This window comes from Sabethes cyaneus, chromosome 2, assembly GCF_943734655.1.
Source record: "Sabethes cyaneus chromosome 2, idSabCyanKW18_F2, whole genome shotgun sequence".
In the NCBI taxonomy this organism is placed as follows: Eukaryota; Metazoa; Arthropoda; class Insecta; order Diptera; family Culicidae; genus Sabethes; species Sabethes cyaneus.
The window spans coordinates 71441556-71466128 of record NC_071354.1 but is presented as its reverse complement, the minus strand read 5'-3'; the positions used below and the strand labels follow the sequence as shown (position 1 = coordinate 71466128).

General features: G+C 43.3%; 1 protein-coding gene across 10 annotated transcripts in view; it reads left to right on the top strand.

Moving 5' to 3' along the window:
* Positions 1-22151, top strand: part of LOC128737176 (uncharacterized) — a 696232-nt gene extending 674081 nt beyond the window's left edge. For all 10 annotated transcript variants that reach the window (XM_053831758.1, XM_053831752.1, XM_053831762.1 and 7 more), the window contains exons 6-12: positions 9672-10071; positions 17519-20171; positions 20237-20365; positions 20438-20648; positions 20719-20805; positions 20885-21022; positions 21100-22151. In XM_053831758.1, coding sequence (XP_053687733.1) covers positions 9672-10071; positions 17519-20171; positions 20237-20365; positions 20438-20648; positions 20719-20805; positions 20885-21022; positions 21100-21248 — 3767 coding nt within the window. In that variant the 3' untranslated portion in view covers positions 21249-22151. The remainder of the gene's footprint in view (positions 1-9671; positions 10072-17518; positions 20172-20236; positions 20366-20437; positions 20649-20718; positions 20806-20884; positions 21023-21099) is intronic.
* Positions 22152-24573: the final 2422 nt, after the last annotated feature.

Genomic DNA, 24573 nt, shown 5'->3' with positions numbered 1-24573 from the left:
TATTATGATGAAGTGAAACTTGCTTCACCGACGCTGATTGAAGTCAGTTTTGAAGCGAAGCACAGCTACTTCAGTTGAAACTCAATCTTAATTGCTGCATTGTTGAATGACGTTGATGAAAATGAATGAAACTTATACTCTCAGTCCATTTCCGGTTGCTTAGCCATCCAGGAAAATTAAATTTAAACGGAAAAATATTACTAATAAATCGGGTTTTATACTCAAGGATGATCGATAAATTTATTTCTTCTAAATCATTTCCGCTTGGTCAAAATCATTTTTTCGTACGTAAATAAAACTTCCAGTACGAATCCCCCGACCATACTATTCATTAACACAACATAAGCCTAAATAGGAGAAATAAATCCGCGAGAAAGCATCCAGAACGGCACTGGGAGAGGGCAGATTACAAACGCAAAGGGGCAAAATTGATGGCTCAATTTTGTGTTTTATCAGAAAATTAACCGAAAACCAAACTGCGAAGCTGCTGGGAACCAACAAAATCGAGCCAGCGAATTAAGTCACTTTTTTCCCGATGGGACTCAGCAAGCTTTACTCTCGCCAAACAGGAAGACCCGCGCTGCTAATTTGGGGTGTGTGGTAAGCTTTTAAATTGAGTAATAAATTAATTACTGTGCGGTTTTTGGCTGCTAGCAGGGACGGGGAGCTAGCGAAAGACGCGACATACAACGTACTAAAGAACAGCTCCAGCTCCAGCTCCAGGACGCTTGATTATCTTTTCATAAATCACCCGTCGTCGTCGTCGTCGTCGTCCTCGTCGCTCGTTGCTGGTGCTTTCGCGATGTGATGCCGCCCAAAATTTCGATCGCGATTAGTCCGTGTGCATGGATTTGTAGAAATCGTAAACTAGCGGGACGATTAGCCGACTGCGGACGAGTTCCACGAACCCGAACACATTCTACATAGTATGTATGGAAATTGCTTCTCCGAACATGGAGTTAAGCTTGGAGAATCTTCAAATCGTGCGGAAAGAATAAACAGCGCGAAACTTCTACAATGAATAATGTGTTGTTTTATTCTACGACGGACTAATTTCCCCATCCTTTAGCCCACTACGTGATATAATTGCTCTTTGTTGCTTTTTGCATATAAATTCTAGAAGAAGAAAAAAATATTCACTTTGAAACGAGTGAGAATATTGCGGAAGGTTAATGTTCGGATTTTAAATTTTTGGACAAGCGAGAAAAAAAGTAACGATGATCAAAGAGCTTTTCCTTTTTGGCTAACGGGAAAAAGGTTCACCTAAAGGTCGCGCTAAATTAAAAGTTACATAAATTATTCCACCATTGCCAACTCTCTTGGTGTACCCTTTTTTAAAGGAAAAACCTGATTAAATAACTGTGAACCTTAACTGTTAAGTTGAAGGCTACTATGATGGCCAGTGGATTTTTTCGTTCGTTCATTAGCATAATTAATCCTAATAGATGGCCATTTCTTATCACTCCGGCAGCAGCCGCTAGCAGCTTCGGTCAGCTGGCTGGCGGTGTTCCTAAGAGAGCTGTGCGAATTTATCCTCTGTTGTTCTGATGGATTTCGGGCGGTTCTATGTAGAATGAATGAAAATAACTGATGATCCAAACCTGATTGAGATAATGTGAGCATCAATGGCTAGGTAGCATCGTTTGGCACGACGAAGGAAGTTGAATTGCCCCGTTTTCATTGGCTGCGAAATATCGTCTCTCTGTGTGAGGTCCCGTGAACCGGCGTTGACTGCGAACATAGACATCTTTAAGAGGTGCAATAAAACTCATTCATTGGAAGCCGCCGCCACAATACTGATATAGGTTGTGACAATTAATATTCGATGGGCCGGAAATTTCCAATCAACGGTCGAGTCGACTTTCTGTTGGTTGGCTGGGGTTGACAAACACGATAAAGAGGAATATTTTTTAGGTTTTAGCTATTGTTGTAGGCGCGTTTTATTTTACGACTCAAATTTGATCAAACAAAAATTAAAAAAAAAAGTTATTTTTATTTTTCAAGTTCAATTAATATAAAAAAAAGAAAAAGTCCAGCAAACTTTTCATTTATCTCCTGCCATCAGATTCTGTTCAACTACTTTGTTCACTTTTTTCGCCGCAGAACACCACTTGCTATGTTGGGTCTTCGTCAGGATCCGTCTTTGCCCAATATTTCTCGATTGGGTAGAGCTCTGGCGTGTTAGGAGTGCACCACCTGTTCGTTATTGGCGGCATACCGCTTCACGGACTTTGTTCCTTAATGGTAGGATTCCAAATCCGGTCAAAACAGCACGGAACAATCGTATTGTAGGTAAATTCACTGAATGATTGTCGCTGACGTGGCCAGACGTAAACAAAAAGTGCTGCACCGACTTTTCAAAACTGAAATTGGAATTTAAACTGAGCTTAAAGTCGGTGTTGAAATTGGATTCTAAATTTGTCAAAAGTTCAAAATCGAAAACACAAAAGACTGAATTTACCGGACTGGAAAAATCAGAGTAAAAAGCAGTGTTGCGAAGCCCGTACTAGTGTAGTCTCATTATCTCACACACGCGTTCTCGTTCCAACAAACACACTTATATGAGCATTTTCTTTTGGACTCCCTTTCTTATTTTTCCATGCACTGCGACGAGTTTTAGCAATGGTGCACTTTGTTGTTAGCTACAGTCAGTCATTACAACCCAGCAGTTGATAGTTCGCCGCACGCAAGTGCATGCACTTCTACTTGCTTACACACACACATAAAACGAACAAGAAGAAAAGAAGTCAAGTAAAATCTGTATCCACACATCCTAATGTGCCGCTTGCGTTCACGAGCTGTTGGCTTCATGAGCGGACTGTGCAGAAAGATGCTACAAGGCTGTGCGCTCGCAACTGTGTAGGTAGCTGAATGTATCAAACAGCACCAGTGGTTCATTGTCGTGCACTTGCGTTTGTAGAGTAAGCGCTGGATGCTATGCTTCTCATACTCGCTTACATGAGAGTGGCCATCGTTAGCTTCTCTCTTGATTTACTACACTGGTAAAAAGTCAAAAGTCGAGAATCAAAAGCAAACAGTTGAACTTGTCTCTGACTCTGTCGTGGTCCAGCGTAAACTTTTTTTTGTAAAGTGAATGAGCGTCTGGTGAGAAGAATGGTAAACTAAATTAAACTGGGAAATTTCGATATCATGCCAAAAACATATTAGGTCGTTCAACGGCAGGTGGGACTCAAGCCCATTTTCTCTCGGTAGGTATCCGAGTGTTTTGGGAACTAAACTACAGCCGCACCCTTCTATTAGATAGACTCATATCTAATTTTGTCCCTCCATTCTAACCATTCCATATACGTACACACACGCTTCCCGCAGACGGTAATGATTTTTTAAATGATTGCCTGTTTGCTTCTACCACCGAGAAGATTGACGGTTATCAACTGTAGCGTGGTAAAAGCGAGCAGTTGGGTGCTGACCGTCCAGCAAGCGGCGATCCAACGTAAACTTTTTTTGTAAAGTGGAGGAGCATTTGGTGAGAAGAATGGCAAACTAAAGGGAAGGGTGCGGCTATAGTTTAGTTCCCAAAACACTCGAGTATCAAGAGAGTGTGGGTTGGAGTCCCACCTGTCATTGAACGATGATATATTTCAGCCTGATATCGAAATTTCCCAGCTTCATCCAGTTTACCATTCTTCTCATCAAATGCTCATTCACTTTACAAAAAATGTTTTCGTTGGACTGCTACAGAATCAGAGACAAGTTCAATTGTTTGCTTTTGATTCTCGACTTTTAACTTTTTATTAATGTTGTAAATCAAGAGAGAAGCAAAAGATGCCCACTCTTATGTAAGCGAGTGTGAGAAGCATAGCATCCAACGCTTATATTAATATTTTTTTAACGATGGTTTTTACAATTGATGGAGGGACGGTTGGGGAAAGCAATGAAAACTTTTTGGTAGAGGAGGGGAAAGAGTGGAAAGGAAGGGGGGGAGTAATAGGTAGCTACGCTTAACAAGTTGTTGTGACTCTTATCTTTTGTCCAACGACAACTTGTTAAGCTTAGCTACCTATTACCCCCCCCCTTCCTTTCCACTTTTTCCCCTCCTTTCCCAAAAAAATTTCATTACTTTCCCCTACCGTCCCTCCATCAATTGTAAACACCATCGTTTCAAAAAAAATATTAATATTAATCTAAAAATAAAAAATAAGAAAACTTATCCAATTTAATTCTACTATGTGTATTTTATTCAATGACAGATACGTATTTCGCCTACGACTTGCAGGCTTCCTCAGTGTCTGTTTTCGAACTCCTGAGGAAGCCTGCAAGTCGTAGGCGAAATACGTATCTGTCATTGAATAAAATACACATAGTAGAATTAAATTGGATAAGTTTTCTTATTTTTTATTTTTAGGTTTCGTATTCTACTAAGACGCTCCAAAAACTTCAATTAATATTAATGCCTGACCGCATTTCAAGATCAAAGACTAAAAACACGAGTTTGGTCAATCCAACGCTTAGTCTACTGACATAAGCGTACGACAAAAAACCGCTGGTGCTGTTTGATACGTTTTGCTACCTACATACCTGTGAACGCACAGCCTCGTAGCGTCTTTCTGCACAGCCCGCTCATGAAGCCAACATCTTCATCCAGTTTACCATTTTTCTTACCAAACCATTCACTTTACAAAAAAACAGTTGAAAAATATGAACGTCCCAAACCAGAAGACAAATTTATACCACAAATAAAAATTATAAGGTCAACGTCAAGAGTTGAAAATCAAAAGTAAAAAAGCCAAAGTTCGAAAGCCAAAATTCAGGCGTTTAAAAAATCAAAATACTGTATAATTAGAATCAAAATTTTAAAGCCAAAAGTCAAAAATCAAAAATAAAAAGTCAAAAATTTAAAATAACAAGTCTAAAATTGAGACAAAAAGTCAAGTGTAAAGTCAAAAGCCGAAAATCAAGAGTTAACTAGCAGCCAAAAATTGATCATAACAAGTAAAATTGAAAAGTCAAAGGTCTAAAGTAACATCGATAGTAAAATGTCAAAAGTTAAATAAAAAATAAAGTTGAAATTCAAAAGCTGAATGCTGAAAGTCAAAAGTCAAAAATACAAAAAGTAGAAGCCTGCAGCCAAAAGCCAAAAGTCAAAAGTCGAAAGACTAAAGTTAAGTGAAAATTCTGAATCAAAAGTCAAAAATATAACAATTAACAAGTGAAAGTGAAAATATCGACAATCATGAATAAAAACTCGAAAGTCAAAACTCCAGTCGAAATTTTATTCAAACATTAAAAATCAAAACTCAAAAGACGAAAGTCGAATAATACAAATAAACCATAAAAATTAAAAAGCCATGAAAGAAAAGTGAAAAGTAGAAAATAAAAGGATAAACATCACTTTATAAAAGTCAAAAGTCAAAAGTCAAGAGTCAAAAGTCCCAAATCCCAATTCCCAAGTCAAAAGTCCAAAGTAAAAAGCCAAAAATCAAAAGTCCAAAGTCTCAAGTCCCAAGTGCCAAGTGCCAAGTCTCAAGTTCCAAGTGCCAAATCCCAAGTCCCAAATCCCAAGTCCCAAATCCCAATTCCCAAGTCAAAAGTCCAAAGTAAAAAGCCAAAAATCAAAAGTCCAAAGTCCCTAAATCTGCTAAATCTCGAGTTTCAAGTCCCAAGTGCCAAGTCCCAAGTCCTAAGTCCCAAGTCCCAAGTTCCAAGTCCCAAATTCCAAATCCCAAATCCTAAATCCCAAATCCCAAATCCCAAATCCCAAATCCCAAATCCCAAATCCCAAATCCTAAGTCCCAAGTCTCAAGTCTCAAGTCCAAAGTGCCAAGTCCCAAGTCCCATGTCCCACGTCTCAAGTTCCAGGTGCCAAATCTCAAGTTCCAAGTTCCAAGTCCCAAGTGCCAAATCCCAAGTCCCAAATCCCAATTTGCAACTCAAAAGTTCAAAGTAAAAAGCCAAAAATCACAAGTCCAAAGTCTCAAGTGCTAAATCTCATGTCTCAAGTCCCAATTTCCAAGTGCCAAGTCTCAAGTCCTAAGTCCCAAGTCCCAAATCTCAAGTCCGAAGTGCCAAGTCTCTAGTCCGAAGTCCCAAGTCCAAAGTCCAAAATAAAAAGTCAAAAATCAAAAGTCCAAGGTAAAAAGTCAACAATCAAAAGTCCAAGGTCCAAGTCTCAAGTCCCAAGTCCCAAGTCCTAAGTCCCAGATCCCAATTTCCAAGTCAAAGGCCAAAGTAAAAAGTCAAAAATCAAAAGTCCCAAGTCCCAAGTCCCAAGTCCCAAGTCCCAAATCCCAAGTCCCAAGTCCCAAGTCCCAAGTCCCAAGTCTCAAGTTTCAAGTCCGAAGTGCCAAGTCCCAAGTCCCACGTCCCACGTCCCAAGTTCCAAGTCCCAAATCCCAATTTGCAAGTCAAAAGTCCTAAGTAAAAAGCCAAAAATCAAAAGTCCTAAGTCCCAAGTGCTAAATCTCAAGTCTCAAGTCTCAAGTCCCAAGTCCCAAGTGCCAAGTCCCAAGTCCTAAGTTCCAAGTCCCAAGTCCCAAGTCCCAAGTTCCAAATCCCAAGTTCCTTGAGACTTGAGTCTCAAGTCCGAAGTGTCAAGTCTCAAGTCCCAAGTCCAACGTCCCACGTCCCAAGTCCCAAGTCCCATGTCCCAAATCCCAAATTCTCTAGTTAATTTGGACTTGAATTTGGTTTAAAAATTCATATGCTTGAAAATATCTGTCACCTTTCCTTTTCGATTGTCGTATAATATTTTTACTCAGCAAACCATTTGAAGATTGCCTTGACATAGGCTTCGTCGTCCAACACCACGCTATGGTACTTCGTTAGCGTCGTCGTGTACAGCTTCCGGGACCGTGTTTTTGCCCGTTGTTTAATTTAAAGCCACTTATTAACCTTGCGATTTAAAGCCACTTATTATCCCTATTAAATATTCAGTAGTCCGGTCCAACACGTCCGGCGCGAAGCACGGTTCTAAAAGAAATTTTCAACTTGTTTATGATACTTCAAATGGACGGATTGGGATTCTACTTGACTCTTTTTGACCGGAACATTGCTATATCGATGAGAATTGACCGGTGGATTTGACAATTGACACTTTGAACGTTTTCTCAACGTGCAAACAGTCCAGATTTTCGCGATACACGAGCAGTATTTTGATGCGTTGCTCCTTTTGACTTGATGCATTGCTCCGTTTGACTTGACACCATTTTGACACCTAAAGAACATGCAGGATCTGTGGCTCGAGCAGCACGCAGCAGCATCTAAAGAACAAACATCAAAATCAAAATAGTGGCAAAGACAAACTGGCATGAACCTGACTGTTCCATTCTTCGCACTCTGTAACAATCATTTCAGTTTTGACAATCGTCATAGAGGCGCTTTTTAACGAAAGGAGGGGATAAGATCATTGGTAAAACACTTGTTTAACCGAGGGACCCTCCTGTTGTATGTCAGTATCGTGAAATATCGATCATAGATAGTGCTAGTGTGAACCTAAAATATGCGTGACTATATTTTTGTAAGTTTTTTTTTCAAAGAGTTAAGTCTGTTTGTCCATGATAGAGGCATAATTCTGTATGCTATAAAGTGATGGGTGTCGAGCTTAAGTCGACTAAATTTCGCAACACCCTTTAGGTATTCTAGTTTGGACGCTACGTCATTATTGGTTATATTGCGATACGTTAGTTAACTCAATTTGAAGGCTAGTACAAGTTCTATAGTAGCATTTATTGTCTAAAACTTAAAAAGAATCCTTTATTGGTTCTCCCCCAACAAATATTCTGAAAACCCACTCGAAAGCCGGATCTTAAAGATCCTGCTATAAGTCCAGCCATAAAACAATCCGTTGAAGCTCGCACACGCAAAAAAAAACGCTATCCCGATTTGCTTCCCACTTCCAGTACGGAACAGCAACCTCATCGTTCATTTTCTCGCAAGTAATTTACTTTCCGAACGATTCACTTACACTCCCGGCCGCGGTGGCCTCTTCCCAGAGATCACTGAACTTTTGCGCTTTTATCGCATCGTTTTATGATGCGGTTTACACCCCGCAACCAATCCGATGGGGTCCCCACACTGATGCTGATGTTCCTGCTGCTGCTGATGCTGCTGCTGCTGCCGTTTGCCACTGCTGTGCTCTGCTGAAAACTGCGTACAAGCTCTGAGCCCCGCAGATCGGTGCGTTTGAAATCCAGCACCAGCTAATCCCGCTTTAGTAACGCCTTCAATCAATTTTCCAAGGTCACGATCTAATTTTCGAAACTGCCCACAGCCCCCAAGCCCGGCAAGGTGAAGCCATTAGTTTTCTAATCGCTTTAGCACGGAATCAACGTGTATTAACAACAGAAACGGCCGATAAGGTAATTTCGCTAAAGAAGTGGTTTGAATTTTCACCGCAAATAATGAGAAATCAAAATAGAAAACAAAAAGATTATCAATATTCTCATGCATGACTCCGCCTTTTCGCCTCTTTTGACGCTATCAGATCTTCATTGCGGCGTTGAAAGTTGTATCTTTTAGCACATTCATCCGAGCATCGAGGATCGAGAGAGTAATCGGCGCAGTCACGCGGTAATAGGACCGATTTCCGCGAAGCATTGTGATCCCAGCGTTTGATTAAACGGTGATGTCCGGAACGTTTCCGACAATGGAAAAGGCAAAATGGTTATCAGGCGGCTTTATTGATTTTTGGGACCCTCTCGGCCGGTGAACGGAAAGTGCGTGTGTACGAAAGTTCTGCAGAAGGTTCCGACGACGGCGCGCGTCGGGTTCCGAAAGTGATCTACATTTTGGTTACGGTCGGGACGGCCGGCCGCTTGGATGGTTCTTCCTGGTAGTTTTTCGTGACAGAGAAAGAGAGCGCTTTCAAGATGGAATGAAGAGTTCGTCAATCTCGAGGGCCCTCGTCGGTCACTTTCAACAACCGAGTGTCGAGTGCTTGTTTACCTCGCGCAAATATTGTTTTAATTGAAGTGTAATTGATTTGCGCTGCTGGGATAGGCCCTATATAGGGATGAGTAAGACACATACAGAGCACACCAGCTTCGACGCACATGAGAAAGTGTTCAAGCTTTGATTTATGCCAACGTTCATCGTTCAGAATAATTGTTTTGTGAATGACTCAACAACAAAGAATGCCTAGAATGGTAGTCAGATTAGATTCTAAACGATCGCGCAGTGTACTCTTTGATCTGGTTTAATTATTTTACTACCAAACAAAGTGCATTGCGCAAAATGGGACTTTACATGCGTTTCGTACATGCCACACACGATCGTTGCGCAAATTATTGAGTCATGTTTGAGAAATTCACTACATGTACGTATCGAGCCGAACCTGTGACTGGGTCGCGATATTTTTCATCGCATGTCTTTGTAATTGAAACCCGTCGTCTGACGGGGTTTTTTTTGCTTTGTTTATTAATAATATCCTATGATGAGAAGCAGGAGGCTACATCAACGGGTGGCAACAAGAAATCGTGCATCGAATCAAGCCCTAGTTAATTCACTACTGTCCGGTGGCGATCGAAGCTACTACGCCACGCCAACACTAAAATCTGAATTTACTGACCAACAACGGTCAAAGTAGCCCTGCTCGAATGTATACTTCAAATCTAATTCCATTGGCAAAACAAATTTAAATTAATCGTCGCTCATATTTTCCGTGTCATCTAAAATCACACCGTTTCTCCTTTGCTTCCCGTTTTCCTTTGCAGAATCAGGCAGCTCTTCTCCGGCAGCACTGACGCCGACGGCTGGTGTCCCCACCGGTAGCAACAGTAGCAGCGCTACTACCCTCGACGACGAACCGACCGGCAGCCCGACTGCCACGATTATGGACCAGATGAATAATGTGGTGACGACAACGACGACAGCGACTGCCATTGCCAGTACCGTCTACCAGCAGACCACTCCTGTGGCCACGAGCGCCGGGTTCCTGCACAAACTAGCGGCAGCACCGCCGGCCTTTTCACGACTGCCACCGGACGGGCATGAGTTCCCGCCAAACTTCAGCGAACCATCGTCCAACGGTAGCGGCGTCGCAGCGACGACGATGACAGTTCTCAACGGAAACAGTGCGATCCCGCTCGGTGCCAAGGGGGATAAACATTCCAGGTGGGTAGATTTATGTGATATTATGGTAGGGTAAATGTAGTACAGGGGCTAAGCGAGCGCGGTACGTGTGACTTCTGCTGAATTGCATGTTGCGAGTCAGCTTCCAGCGAATGATGCAACATTGTTATGCAGTTCTAAGGGGAAGTATTTAAATAATAGACATTGCGTGCCTCTAATTAAAGACGGATATGTAAATAAGGGCAGAGTGATTGGTAGTGCCAAACGTTCATTTAAGCTTGCATAGAAATTTGCCTATTGCATGGTTTCCAAATAATTACACAGTAGGATTTCGAATTTGGCAAGAATTTTCTTGTTGCGTCCGATAGCTGAACTCGTTAATCATGAATCAATGCTATTATTTCACTATTAGTTTAACTTTAATAAGAAAATCTTTATTTGTATTAATATGTGAGTTGATCATATCCACCTACGTGACCGTCAGTTTGACAGTAGTGATTTATGTGTATGCTTCAATATGTAATTTCTTCACACACACCATATGACTTGTGTTGACCAATACATTGAACTACATGAACATGACTGCTAAGCTGCTGACAGTGTTTGTCTCTCTCAGTTTTCTACCCTTCAACAGAATTTATTCATGAATTGCAGTGCTGAATGTTTGCTCGTCTAGTTTTCTTGCTCTTGACTGATATGTTAGGTCTCAAAGTTCAGTTTTTTAAGCTGCCTGCTTTTTAAAATCAACCATAACTTGGTTGAAGGAAATTAATTCAAATTTCAGAGCAATGTTTACGTTTATTGTAGTTTTGTTTGCCGTTTGTGTGACATAGATGCTAATTGGCTTGCATTTGTACGTATGGTCTTGATCCCGCCAGCGTCATTCGAATTAGTTTTGCTGGAAAAGCTCATTTCGATTAGCGGAATTGTACGCCGCGTTGAAATCCACATACAGATGTATACTCGGAACTTATCTAGGATCTATCGCAAGGCAAATATTTGTTGCATTATGGTTCAATGACCATCTCGAAATCTCCGACCGAAACCAAGGTTGTATGCCGATACGGACAAGCACCCCTGTGAATACTGAGTGTTGAAGTGCAGGAAGTAGCTTTGCTAGTCTTGGGTGTCTATTCCCATGTCAGTGCTGACCTTTGAAACTGATTCCACTGCCAAGTGGAGCATTTTTTCCTCAACTTATTGATAGTTACATGTTTTTGTCCATATTAGGAGCAACTTCAGATAGCGCTTGACTCTCAGTTAGTTGGTGAATTATGAAATGTGTTATCTGGAACATTGAAGTCAAGATGGCAGCCCTAAAACAAAACTCAGTAGTGCCACCCCTGGTCAAACCGGCTCGCAATTTTCTCGATTACCAATACATGCTCCCTGCGAGGTTGCAGTGTGCACTCAAAGTTATCGATGGTATACCAGTCATGACAAAATCGCCCTTGCTGGCTTACTTACTTACTTTTTCGGCGACAATCCGCTTATCGAATCCATGCCGAATTCAGGAGCCATCTCCACATTACTCGGTCTTGGGGTGCCACTCTCCAGTCGCCCCTAACACCCGCTGTTCTAGCATCCTCGCCAACAGCGCTCATCCAACGTGTACGTGGTCTACCTCGAAGTGGTCGGCCTCTCTGCTAAATATTGTTTTCGCTGGTCTCTCATCCGGCATCCTTCTACATAGCCAGCCCATTGTAGCCTGCCATATTTTAGTCGCTTCACAATATCCGCATCTTTGTACACTTGGCATATTTCATGATTCATGCGCCTGCGCCACACTCCTTCGTCTAATATGCCGCCAAGAATTGATCGCAGGATCTTACGCTCGAAAACGCCAAGAGCTCGTCGGTCGCTCTCTTTCAACGTCCTCGCTTCGTGGCCGTAGAGTACCACCGGGAGAATTAGCGTCTTATAGAGTGCGAGTTTTGTACGGAGTGGTAAGCTACGGGACCTCAGCTGGCTACGTAATCCGTAGAAGGCCCTGTTGGCAGCCGCTATCCGCCTTTTTACTTCACGGCTCACATCGTTATCACATGTCACTAACGTTCCAAGGTAAACAAATCCGTCGACCACTTCAAAAGTATCTCCATCTATCACCACCGCAGTTCCAACACCCGAAAGGCTACCACGCTCTCTACCAGCCACCATATACTTTATTTTGGTAGAATTCATGACACCTTCCAATGCAATGTTGAACAGCAAGTTCACCTTGCTTCAAACCATCTAACGTCACAAACGAGTCCGATGTCTCACCCGCTATCTTGACGCTTGATTTTGAACCCTCAAGGGTAGCACGTATCAGCCTAATCAGTTTTGCTGAAAAACCATGTTCAAGCATAATCTGCCACAACTCGTTTCGTTTAACTGAATCGTACGCCGCCTTGAAGGCTATAAACAAATGATGAGTCTGCAAGTTGAATCCCCGGAATTTATCGAGGGTCGGTTGCAAGGTGAACATTTGGTCCGTCATGGAGCGTCCCTCTCGAAAACCACTCTGGTATTCGCCAACAAAGGTTTCCTGCAACGGCCTCAGTCTGAGAAACAGGTTGCGGGAGAGAATTTTGTATGCAGAATTGAGGAGAGTAATACCACGATAATTACTGCATTCGAGTTGATGGCTATTTTTGTAAATTGGGCATATGATACCTTCCAACCTGTCCGCAGGTAATTTCTCCTCAGTCCATACCTTTAGTATAACCTGATCGATTGCACAATACAGCCGTTCGCTTCCGACTTTCAAAAGCTCGGCGGGGATGCCGTCCTTCACAGCTGCTTCCGTTGATCCTATTAAAGAAGCTTCTCATATCGTGCCTCTCGAAGCAATTCTCCGCCTCCGCAAGAACGCGATCCCAGTGCTGACGTTTCTTACGACGGTGAAGTCTCTTTTCGGCATCTCGGTATCTCTCTCTACTCTGGCGTGTCACAGTTGCAGCCAAAATGGGACTTCTGGCTCGATTCTTCTCATCAGTCACTCACTGGCACTCTGCGTCAAACCACTCGCTGGAAGTGGCTGCAGCAGTAGTACCCAACACTTCCCGCACTGTAGTACTGATCGCGTCGTGGATGTGTCTCCACTGTTCGTTGAGGTTCTCTCCGAGATGTTCACCGATCCGCTCATCAGTCTTCCGAGAGTACTCTGCAGCAACTCCCTCCGCTGATAACCGCCGAATGTTCAGTCGTATATTCCTCGTTGGCTTCGATTTGAATACGTTGGACAACCTGGCTGGCCAGGACCTCTACCTTCGTCTATGGAGTTAATCCTTTCAACTCTCAAAAACGGATTGAACACCCACTAACGTACATCGTACATATGCATTGAAAAATGATGAAAGAAATTACACAAGATATTTTAATGAAACAAATTTTACGCATTAAGCATACAAAGAAAAAAATGTTTCAGCTGATTTGTGGCAGCCATGGCAAAAACAGTCAAAAAACTACGCTCGATGCTTTGTTCGTACTGTCAACCCCACCCCGGAGCTTGCTGTGGGAAATATATTTGATATCACCACTTACCTCCTTGGCGGGCGACGTAGCGTATCTGATTTGTTTTTATGTCAGTCGTTACCGTCCCGCGTCAAACAGGCCTCATCATTCATTATGACCACGACGTGCGCTTCACCGGAAAGACGTTTTTCACCTACAGCCACTACTTCCGGATGCTTGCCTGCCACTGAGATGGCCAGCCTCGAGTGACACTTCTGCATAAAAATGTCCATTTTGGTCTATTACACAGTACTTCATCACTGTTTGGTCGATCACTCTGCTCTCCCGGGCCAAGGCACGGAACGATGAGGACACGCTGCTCTTGGTCTTCCTCTTGTTTACGATCCCGCAGCCCCGTTGGGCGACCAGAATCAGGCTTTTCTCAAGTAACACGCTTTTACCGTTTACCGTTTTACCGCAACTTGTATCCCTACTAGCACGGTTGTTACAAAGTAGTTGTGTATCAGAATTGTATAAATGTTTACCCATTGCCTACAAAATGTGTGAGTTGCATCGTATGTAATGCACACGACCAACCAATACACGATTTTACATTGAAAATCGTAGAGAGGTAAAAAGTTAATCGGGTTGTGCTTGGCGAATATCGTTTTCGATGATATCCTTAATTTAGCTATCAGCAATGAATCTCACGAAGATGCGATCGTATTAAATTATAATAATTTATCGGATTAGGCTTAGTAAAATATTTTATTTGATATCGTTTCAGAGTTATATACAAACAGTATTATTCACTGAATGTGTGAATCACAGCCGGTATTGATTATGTATGCAACATATGCCCATTGGCGACCATTTTTGGAGATTAACGCTGCATTGGGACTAACCGGAAATGTTCCGGATTGAGTTAACGCTGTGAGAAATGATTTCATAAATCCGCTTGCCTCATTTTACCCCATGGGCTCGTGAAGCTATGCAAATTTAAAGCTTGAATATGCGATAACTCAGCAAGTAAAGGTCTAAGAGATTTGCGGTCTTCTGCTAAAACGTGTATTATGAGACACTGGATAATTGCCTAGAACATTGTATTCTTGTAAAATGCAATTAAGAAAAGCTAAGTATGAAAAATGAAAAATGAAGTTTTAAAAAGGTTTTAAAGCATATCCCCTAATGTTCAGCACTCGATAAAGATATAAATTTTATTTCTTCAGCAAAGTTGCTTGTTTTTACAATATTTACAACTTTGCCGAAAAAACTATGTCTATATTTCCTAACACGAAAAAGTTTTGTTTATTTTCATTATAGTAAGTGATGACTAACTTTTGACAGTTTTATATTAAGGGATATTCATAGGAACAAAAATGCTGAAGACCATAAATGATAAAATAAAATCAAGAGACACTAGGAAAAAAGTTCCACTTTTCGCCCTTTTGGACTACTGTGCGCTGTAGAATACGATGGAAAGAGTTGTTTGTCCCATCTACAAAAACGGTGATTGACTTGACCGCAGCAACTATCGTGGCACAACGCTGATAAACACCGCTTAAAAAGTACTTTCTCATTATCTATTACGCCGGCTGTCACCGATAGTCCAAGGATTCAGAGGACTTGTACCACAATATATCAAATGGTTGCCATCCAACAGAGCTTACAAAAATGCCGGAATTATACCGTACCCTTCTTCTTTTTCTTATTCAGCCGAGAGCCGGGGTGGCTTTTGCCGTATCAAGAATTCCTCTCCATTGTACTCGGTCCTGGGCTACTCGTCGCCAATTCGTTGCGCGTCTCGATACACGCAAGTTCAACCTGTTCGAGCCATCGTACACGTTGAGCCCCTCTATTCCTGGTGCCGGTGGGGTTCTTGAAGAGAACGGATTTCACTACACAGTCGTCCGGCATCCTTGCGACGTGGCCGGCCCACCGTAGTCTCCCAACTTTCGCCAGGTGTACGATGGGAATCTCTCCAAGCAGTGCCTGTAGCTCGTGATTCATACGTCTCCGCCACTCTCCGCTTTCCGTTTGCACTCCGCCAAAAATAGTCCGCAACATCTTTCGTTGAAACACGGCAAGTGCACTTATGTCTTCCGTAAGCAAACCCGTTTCAAGTCCGTAGAGGACTGCCGGTCTTATTAGAGTTTTGTACATCGTCAGCTTTGTGCGGCGGCGTATGCTCCTAGATCGAAACGTCTTACGGAGAAAAAAGTAGGCTCGATTTCCAGCTTGAATGCGTCGTTGAATCTTCTTACTCGTGTTATTGTCGGCGTTGACCAGAGATCCCAAATATACGAACTCATCAACCACTTCCAGTTCATCGCCGTCAATAGTCACTGTCCGTGGGAGGTAAACGTTACTTTCTCGGGAGCCTCTTCCTACCATATTTTTGTTTTTCGACGCATTAATTTGTAGCCCTATCCTCCTAGCCTCCGTTTTTAGTCTGGCAGAGATTGCCTCCGCCTTCCCACGGTTTCTAGTAATGATTTCGAGGTCGTCTGCAAAGGCTAGGAGTTGGTTACTCTTACTGAAGATCGTTCCCCTCGTTTCGATGCCCGCTCGCCGGATCACACCTTCAATAGCGATATTAAATATACCCATCCAATACATAAAGTGTACTTGCTTACTTACTGGTCCTTGACCGCTGGTCCGTCAGAACAAAGAAATAAAATCAAAGATCCCCACTGCCGACAGTTACCCACCATAGTTTTCACCTGTCATCAGGACAGATTCTCGTCAACAGTCTGGATATCGTTGACTAAGCTGTGTCGTCCCCAGCCTCTGGGTCTATTTTTTCTTCGTTGTTCGTGTGGATTTCAGTTGAGTGCTTCAGATCTCAAACCTCAAGCTTCAGGCGATTAGCTTCCCTTGCAGGTTGAGCCAGCGTACCCTGCTGGGCAAGAGTGTCACTGTAATCATGCTAAAAGCGCCAAAAGCGAATACAAGATGCCGCTGGGACGACAAAACATGCAAGACCAATCTCTCCGTCCGAGATGTCACAAACAAGATAAGGTTTTTGAGATATTAAGCAAGGAGTAAATTCTTGCTTGGTCTTAGAGTACAAGACAATGGTTGAGTTCGAAGACAACTGGGAGGGACTCCAAATCGTGCCGATAAACAAAATAAAACGGTCAAAATATGATCCGAGAAGCTATACACAACGATACTGACGATGTTCGACTTGGCCAATGAAATTTGCATCAATGCAGCTGTAACAAAGCTTCCAAGAAAAGAGTTTGATACGCCAACTGTAAGGGAAAGATGATAGATATTTTCAAGCATGTGAAACTGTCGAAGGTTGATGAGAAATCTGGTTAACCAGGTTTTCTGTACCTGTAACTGAAAAAGCAATAATTTCATTTCAGTTTAGTTCGACAAGCAGGAAATTCACGTAATACATGAAAAGTAGAGGCTCTAAGGAGGCGGGTGTGCGCCTCCCAGAAACAAACTGCAATATGAAGTAAACAATGTTCAAAGTTCTTGTTAGGTCGGTTGGTAAATGAATCTAATCAGGTTTGGCTCACTTTGCTTCGATTAATCTCATTCGGCAATACTGCCTCAGAAAAAAGTTCTTTATAGAGCACCTGCAACATTGCTATTATCTAGAACATTGCTGAACTATGCATTGTTTACCTGTTGTATGGTGCTAAAAAACTGACAGTTAAATGAGTATTCAATTGGTTATTGGTAGTTGCAACTCTAAAGCGTTTTAGGTATAAAAGCTTGAGCAATGCTAAGTTCAGCAATATTGTAGATAATAACTAGCTCTACAAATCTTCTATCCGTAACTTTTTCAAACTGAGGCAGTCCAGTGTATTGCTACGCGCGTGTATTCATCCGCATTCTCATGGAAATAACTAGAATTGTTTTGTAGGAGTTGTTACATAGCCAACTAGTTTTAATGCTGTAATTTAAGCAACTGCAATAAGATCTATGGGTCGGTATTACAAATAATTTTATTCGAGTTTAATAGACAGCTATAAATGTTTCCCAAAAAACTCCTAATGATCCCAGTAATAATAGTTCTGCTCATTCTCACTTCCAGCTACGACGACATTCCCGATCTACCGAAAAGCCATCCACCGGCCGTACCTCGCAAGGTCTTCCGCCAGGATCTGGTACTGAAGCAGCTGGACCAGAACCAACCGGCTGAGCCGCAAATCTTCAAGAAACCTCCGATCTTCCCGTCGCCAGTTCGCAGCAATTCGCTGGTGGCCGATAGTTCTCCCAATGGAACCGGCAAAGTGCCAACGAATGGCGACGAAACCCGACGCCGTTCCTTCGATATACACGAAATCAACAAACCTCCGTCGCGAGTTACTTTGGTTGGATCGAATTGGCGCAAAGATGAGAAATCCGAGCGGAGTGTGCGCGATAAGATTGCCATGTTCTCGCATGGATCCGGCAACGGAGGCGGCGGAGCGGAAAACGAGGCCCCGCAGTCGTTGCGCAAGTTTAGCAAAGATTTCACCAAGAGTTCGGAGAATCTACTTGGTGCCGGTGAAGGTGGTTACTCGCGAAAGAGTGTTGATCCTATTGAAACCTATGCCACCCTGAGAAAGAAGGCACATAGCGTGGAAAATTTGGACGAGGTCGATAGTATTCCAACTGGTGCAGAGTTCAAGGCTTCCGAGAGTAATGGCTACAAAACTAAGTTCAGCTTGGAGACGTCTAAACCGGTGGTTTTGGGAAAAGCGTACAGTGTGGAGAATTTGAATCCTTCCAATGGGATTAAATCTTCGGGTGAGGAGAGTAACAAGCTTGAAAGCGCAGGGTTATTCGGAAGTGCCAAGATTCTATCGAGAACCACTAGTTTTTCTGGTTATTCCAACGGAAATAGCTTGGCATCGATCAGCAATACTAATAACGTTGAAGAGAGGAGAAAGTCATCGATTACTAGCCTCCTGGAGCAACGAAAGAAATCAATGTCCAAGTTAAGAGGTTTAGTCATTCCTGAAAAAGTGCCAGAGACGGAAGTTCTTCAGGATTCCAAAATAATCGGTCTTCCTATTATCAAGAGCAAGGATTCGGAGAAAATCTTTTCCTCAAATGTACTTAATAAAATCCCGGAAAATTCTTATGGCAGAAAAACGGCAACACTTCCGACTCCTGTGAAAGCCACCGGAAGCATCTTTAATACAATGGCTGCGCCGAAACCACCTTCGGAAGTCGGTGGTACATACAAAAGCATTTTCCGCAATCTGAACGGTTCTTCTCCAAAAATGGAACCCAAGGCCGAGTTTGATGAACAAGGTTTGCGTCGACCCCTGGGACTAGTCCCGCCAGCAAAGCCACCGCGAACCTCTCTCACCTATCCGCCGACGAAGGGTCTGGACCAGCGCAGTCAAACTACCGAAGACGAAAGTGACGACAGCGATTCGGTGCTGAGTTCCCGAGTGTCTACGCCTCCGGTTTCCCCGGTCGCTCCGTCACCACCGGAAAAGTACGTTCTGACGCGAACACTCAGCTCGGAAACGAACACTTCGATTGCAAGCTCCAACTCGACGCTGACTTCCAGTTCCGGATCGCAAGCGAGCTGCAGTTCGGTCGGAAGTACACCAGCAATCGATATGAGCCGTCGTATTTCGAAATCTTCGTCGAGCGAAATGAGCATGAACCGGAAGAATGTGCTGGCTTCCGCTAAGAGTCGCAGTGGACGGGGGGATTTGAAGATCGAAGATGCGACCAACGGAAAAGCCAAGCGCTACGAAGATGGAGATAGCACGGATGGGTACGAAGAGGAGGAAAGACGGAAATCGAAGTCGAAACCGAGAGGTTCGGTTGGAAGTGTTAAAAGCGCATCGAATGGCTTCGAAGAAAAGGAAATAACCCACTACAAGGTGGTGGATGCGGTAGACAGTATTGTAGATAAGGTGATAAAGGTCGCTTCCTATGTGGAGGTGGTTTCCGACGTTGAGGAAAATGCAGGCCTTGAGACGGAAGTGGTTATTCCGATGCAAAAACCGGTAGAGCCTGTAAGAGAGAAAAACAGTTTCAGCAAATCCAATCCGGTTTCGACCGAAAGCGGATCGGCAAATACAATGTCCGATCTGGCCAAGTGGGTTCGCCACGAAGCAGCAAAAACTATTAACAGTAAGGAAAGCGAGGCACCTGCTCGAGTGGACGTCAAAAAGTTTACTCGTACAATTTCTGAACAGACAACAAAAATAAGCGAAGAACTTAAACCCGCGGTTAAACGGGAACTACGTTCATCGGTGGATACGAAAAAACTAAACCTCGCCGAAATTCGAAAGTCTTTCGAAGCTAAATCGAACAATAGCACGGTTGTTCCGTCGCCTGTTCGAACTGCACCGAAAGAAAATCATGGACCGGCAACTGGTAAAACGCAACCTGTCACAAATAATCACGATCGTTTCTCGTCCTGGGATTCGCTGGCATCTTCCTCGTCGGGCGTTTCTTCCCTGCAGGCCAACAGCTTGCTAAGTAACGCGGTTGCCAACTGCACCGGCTCATCACAGACGCTCCAGAGCACACCTTCCGACTACGGAAGCTTCTCGTCGCTGGGCAGCAGTCACAGTCTGATCACCCCGCAAGATCTTCAGCTGATCATCGAAGAAGCGGACCCTCCACTGGCCACGCCGGAAGCGTTCGTCATTGTTCTGCAGCGTGAAACACCGGAGTCCAGCATTGGAATCACGCTGGCAGGTGGTTCCGACTACGAGGCGAAGGAAATTACGGTAAGTCGATTCGAAATACTCATCTCGTTTATGAGAGGATATTAATAGGCAGCGTACTTTTATAGATCCATAAAATCCTGAACAACTCACCGGCGGAGAAAGACGGTAGACTGCGTCGTGGAGACCGGATTCTGTCCATCAATGGATTAAGTATGCGTGGACTGACCCATCGTGAATCGTTGAGCGTACTTAAGGTGAGTTCGCGGGGCGTGTTATCAACAATGTCATCAGAATTAATTGTTTTCTTTTTCTTCAACCATTTGCAGACACCCCGTCCCGAGGTTGTCATGGTGATAACTCGCTCCAAGTCACTGATCGCTGACAACAGCCTGCTGGCCAAGATCAAGCGACCATCGCTAGGCTCGCTTAGCTCATTGGCCGAGAAGAACGAAATTCCCGACTACGAACGTAAAATCAAAATCCAGCACAAGGCATCGCGTTCACTGGATCTGGACTTGGACATTGCGTCCAACGAAGGTGAGCTTTTGCAGTTGCAGTCAGAAAATCAATGCAATCGAAATTTAATCTTACCTTTTCTTTCTTACAGCGGAAAGTGTCTTTGATGGAACCGCTTCCGAAGATGGTTTGCTCTCCGCCGATGAATCCAAATGTTCCTCGATCACTCCCGCTAGTGGTAAGTGGATTGCGAAAGTTTCAAATTGGCCATTTTCTGTAATTGTTTCTGCTTTTTTTTTGCTGCGTTCGATCAACAGATGAAATCGTTGCACCAATCATCGATGGGCGACTGGTGGAAATAATTAAGGACGGTGCCGGCCTTGGCTTCTCCATCGAGGGAGGTTTCGATTCGCCCGCCGGAAACAAACCGCTGCTGATTAAAAAGATATTTATGGGTAAATGAAATTTATCTCACGAACTGTTCACTAATTAACCCATGTTCTTTCTTTTTCCCGTCTTTTCCCATCCTTAGGTGGTGCAGCGGAAAAATCCGGTTTACTCAAGGCCGGCGAAGAAATTGTTGCCATTAACGACATCGTGATCGAACGTATGACCCGAATACAGGTCTGGAATATGATGAAGAAGCTACCGAACGGAGTCGTCAAAATTACGCTCAAGTAAAAGGCGGTAGTAAAAAGAAGTAAAGTTTTTCCTATAAAAACATTATAGCTAGAGAGTATATCCAGTAAGACACGACCGTCCCCCCAGCACCTCCTCCTCCCCCCACAGAGGAGTTTGTGTGTGTGCGGCGGTCCCTGCAGCAGCAAAAATAATCAAAATAATTATACCCTTATCTTTAACGCTCCGCTTTCTTTTAAACGAATTCTAGTGTTGTAAGATGCATTGTTGATTGTATATTTTATTTACCTGTATTTCGAAATTGTATACTGAAAAGAATATGTTATTTATAATTGGGTTATGTGAAACGTATTCGAAATAATCTAAACTATTTTAGACTGATCTGTGAAATTAGCAACTCCGACTCGGTCGGAAATTTGCGGTTGAAAACGAAGCAAAATAAAAACAATCGTTGAAACAAATCAAAACTATTTGGGTAACGTATCTGTGAATGAAACAAAACAAAACAAAACAAAACAAAAAACAAAAGGCAGCAATCATTATATAGATAGTTTTAGTCAATTATGAGTGGAGAAAAACGTACTTTCTGTTTGCCCAGCGTTAACGTACTAATCCCTAGCATAGCATATTTTATAGCTTTTCCCAGCAAAGCTAGTAGGTTACTGATGTGAGCGCAAGTTGAGTGCATTAAAGTGAAACTATAGAGATCCAGAAAAAAAATATTCTTGCCTTATCGAGGAAAGCAACGCAGTACGGCAGACTAATACAACACTATAACTATCTGCTTCTTTATTTTTTGTTGTATTTAACATTGAGCCCGTTTGCTGAAAGCGAACCGCTACACTGTTTCTAATCGCGCTATTTTATAAAAACGCTATTTTATTCGTGTAGATATTTATGGCCCATCAAATGTCGGTTTCAATAAAAATACAGAATAAAACCTGTTCAAGTGAGGGGCGGTGTTTACGTTCGATGGATGCGAAAGAAAAAGAAATGGCGCGCTGCGCTATTGCCAGTGCAAGTCTTTTGAGTTTGCTCTGAATCGCAGTCTGTGCCATTTTTCACACCAAGAGAAAACTTTATAACTCAATATGATACTCGTTGAAATTAACAAACGTCAATGATTTGCTCAAATGATAGCTACTTTTCTAGAAATATGGTGTTTTAACTAAAAGGCTCACCACCGTCCGTTGTAACGGAACCGATAGGAATTAGGATGAAATATAATCTGGGAAGCAAAAGACATTAGCCTGTATGAATAAAACAGTTTAATTTGCTATTCCTGTATGAACCTCATGAAAAAAGTTAAACAAACAGTTTCATTCATACGGCCTATTATCTTTAGAGCTATGAAGCCTTTTTTTATTTTATGTGACGTTGCAGGCTGTGAGAAGTATCTTTCTTTCAAGCAAATGGTATTTTCCGCCATTTACTGCATCGTTTTCGTTCGAATAAATCATAATTCATCCTAACTCTAAACCTCTTCCTACCATATATCTGGTTTACGACGCATTGATATATAATCCGATCCTCCTAACCTTAATTTTTAGCCTGACATAGATTGCCTCCGTCGTCCCTAGGTTTCTATTAATGACGTCGAGGTCGGGGCTAGGAGTTCGCTACTCTCGCTGAAGAAGTTTCGATGCCCGCTCGTTGAATCACACCTTCCATAGTCCATCCAGCGACACGAACGATTACAGCGAACGATGTATCAAATTCGCAGCTTTCTGAGGCCTGGTGATCGGAAGCACCGCTTTGCCACGCAAAGCTATCCACAAAGCCGCCTAGAGATCAGCTGACCAACGTACCCATGTTCTCATAGACGGCCGGTTCTTCACCTACATCACGAACATACGAACACCTACGGGGTCCGGATATTGGCTCTGACTATTACCTAGTAGCTAGCAGTCTATGTGCACTTGAAACTGTTAACCGTATACAAGGCACGTCAAAACCTTCTTTTTTGGCGCAACTTTACGCAGCTAGGTAATTCGTAATCTGCCGACAACTACACGCGAATACTAGATAAGACACTGCCTTTTTCGCCGAAGAGTTAGGTTCTTCAACTCTTGAAAACGGTTGAGGCAGAACACGCTCGGCTATCGGAGAGGTAAAGTTAAAGGTAAAGGCTCTGGATAAAGAATCCCGTAGTATACGAAATGATCGGTCTGATGGGAAGTGCCAATAAGCAGTGGAGAGGAAAAAAATGAATTGGAAAAAAATCAGATTATTGCCACCAGAAAGAACTTGGCCAACAACCGACGAGTAAGGAACAAGTTAACTACGATTCTGAGGAGTAAAGAACCCCAGATGAAGAACAGAGATCGTGAAAAATTAGAACAACAATTCCGATCTAATGACACCTCCCTTCGTACTGTAAGGGCTTGATGCAGTCTTTTGCTTAGTGATCGCTCTTACCATACCTGCGACACAGTTTAGATCTATCAGGTCCCTTGCCACTTCTCGCTGGATGGCCAAAACCCAAGCATCTGTAGCACCCCACTTTGACTTCACCAGCTTCCAGTATGTTGTCTGTCTGTCTGTCTATTTTTTTACGTAAGGAAACGCTCAATGCCACGCACACTAATGATATATTGCTACATCACGTGGCACAGTGTGGGACTCTAACCCATTAAAAATCTCACGGGCATCTGACCTTAACCCCCCCGGAACTACCGTTAAGTATTACTTCGAGGGGAAGCTGAGTCTGTACACCCCGATCCGGAGATGACCGTCATAACGTTCACCCTCGCAGGGCTCTGCCATTCCTGTTGCTACTACATTCTCCTTCACCGTCCACTTTCCTTGCACCTGTCGAGACATGTACCGATCCAGAGATGGCGACCGTCATGACTTCCATCTCCTCACGACCACACTCGCAGGGTTTCTTGCCTGGCTCTGCACTGCTCCGTCGAGTTTGCCACCACACTACCACTTCATCTATCAAGACGCGAACCGATCCAGGGATAGCGACCAACATAACATCTATTCTCTCACGGCCGCCTTCGTAGTGTTTCTGTCCAAGCTTGGTTTGCTCCGTCACGCTCGTCACTCCACCGATGCGTCTGTCAAGATTGTCTGCTAATCGGGATTTCGCTAGTTCGCTGGTCGTTTCTCCACTGTCGTTGCAGTTGCAACATAATCTGTGCTACAACGCCGGTGACGGCATTTCACACGCTCTCCTCCCGACACATTTCGCCCACTATGTTCTCCACCGTCAGGGACGGCAACTCCCTTCGTATCGCGGCAAATCGAGGACATTCAAAAACCACATGCTGTGGTGTTTCTATCGTCTCTCTGCATTCCGGGCAGAATGGTGTCCCAGCGTACTCGAACCGGTGCAGGTATTGCCTGAAACAACCGTGAC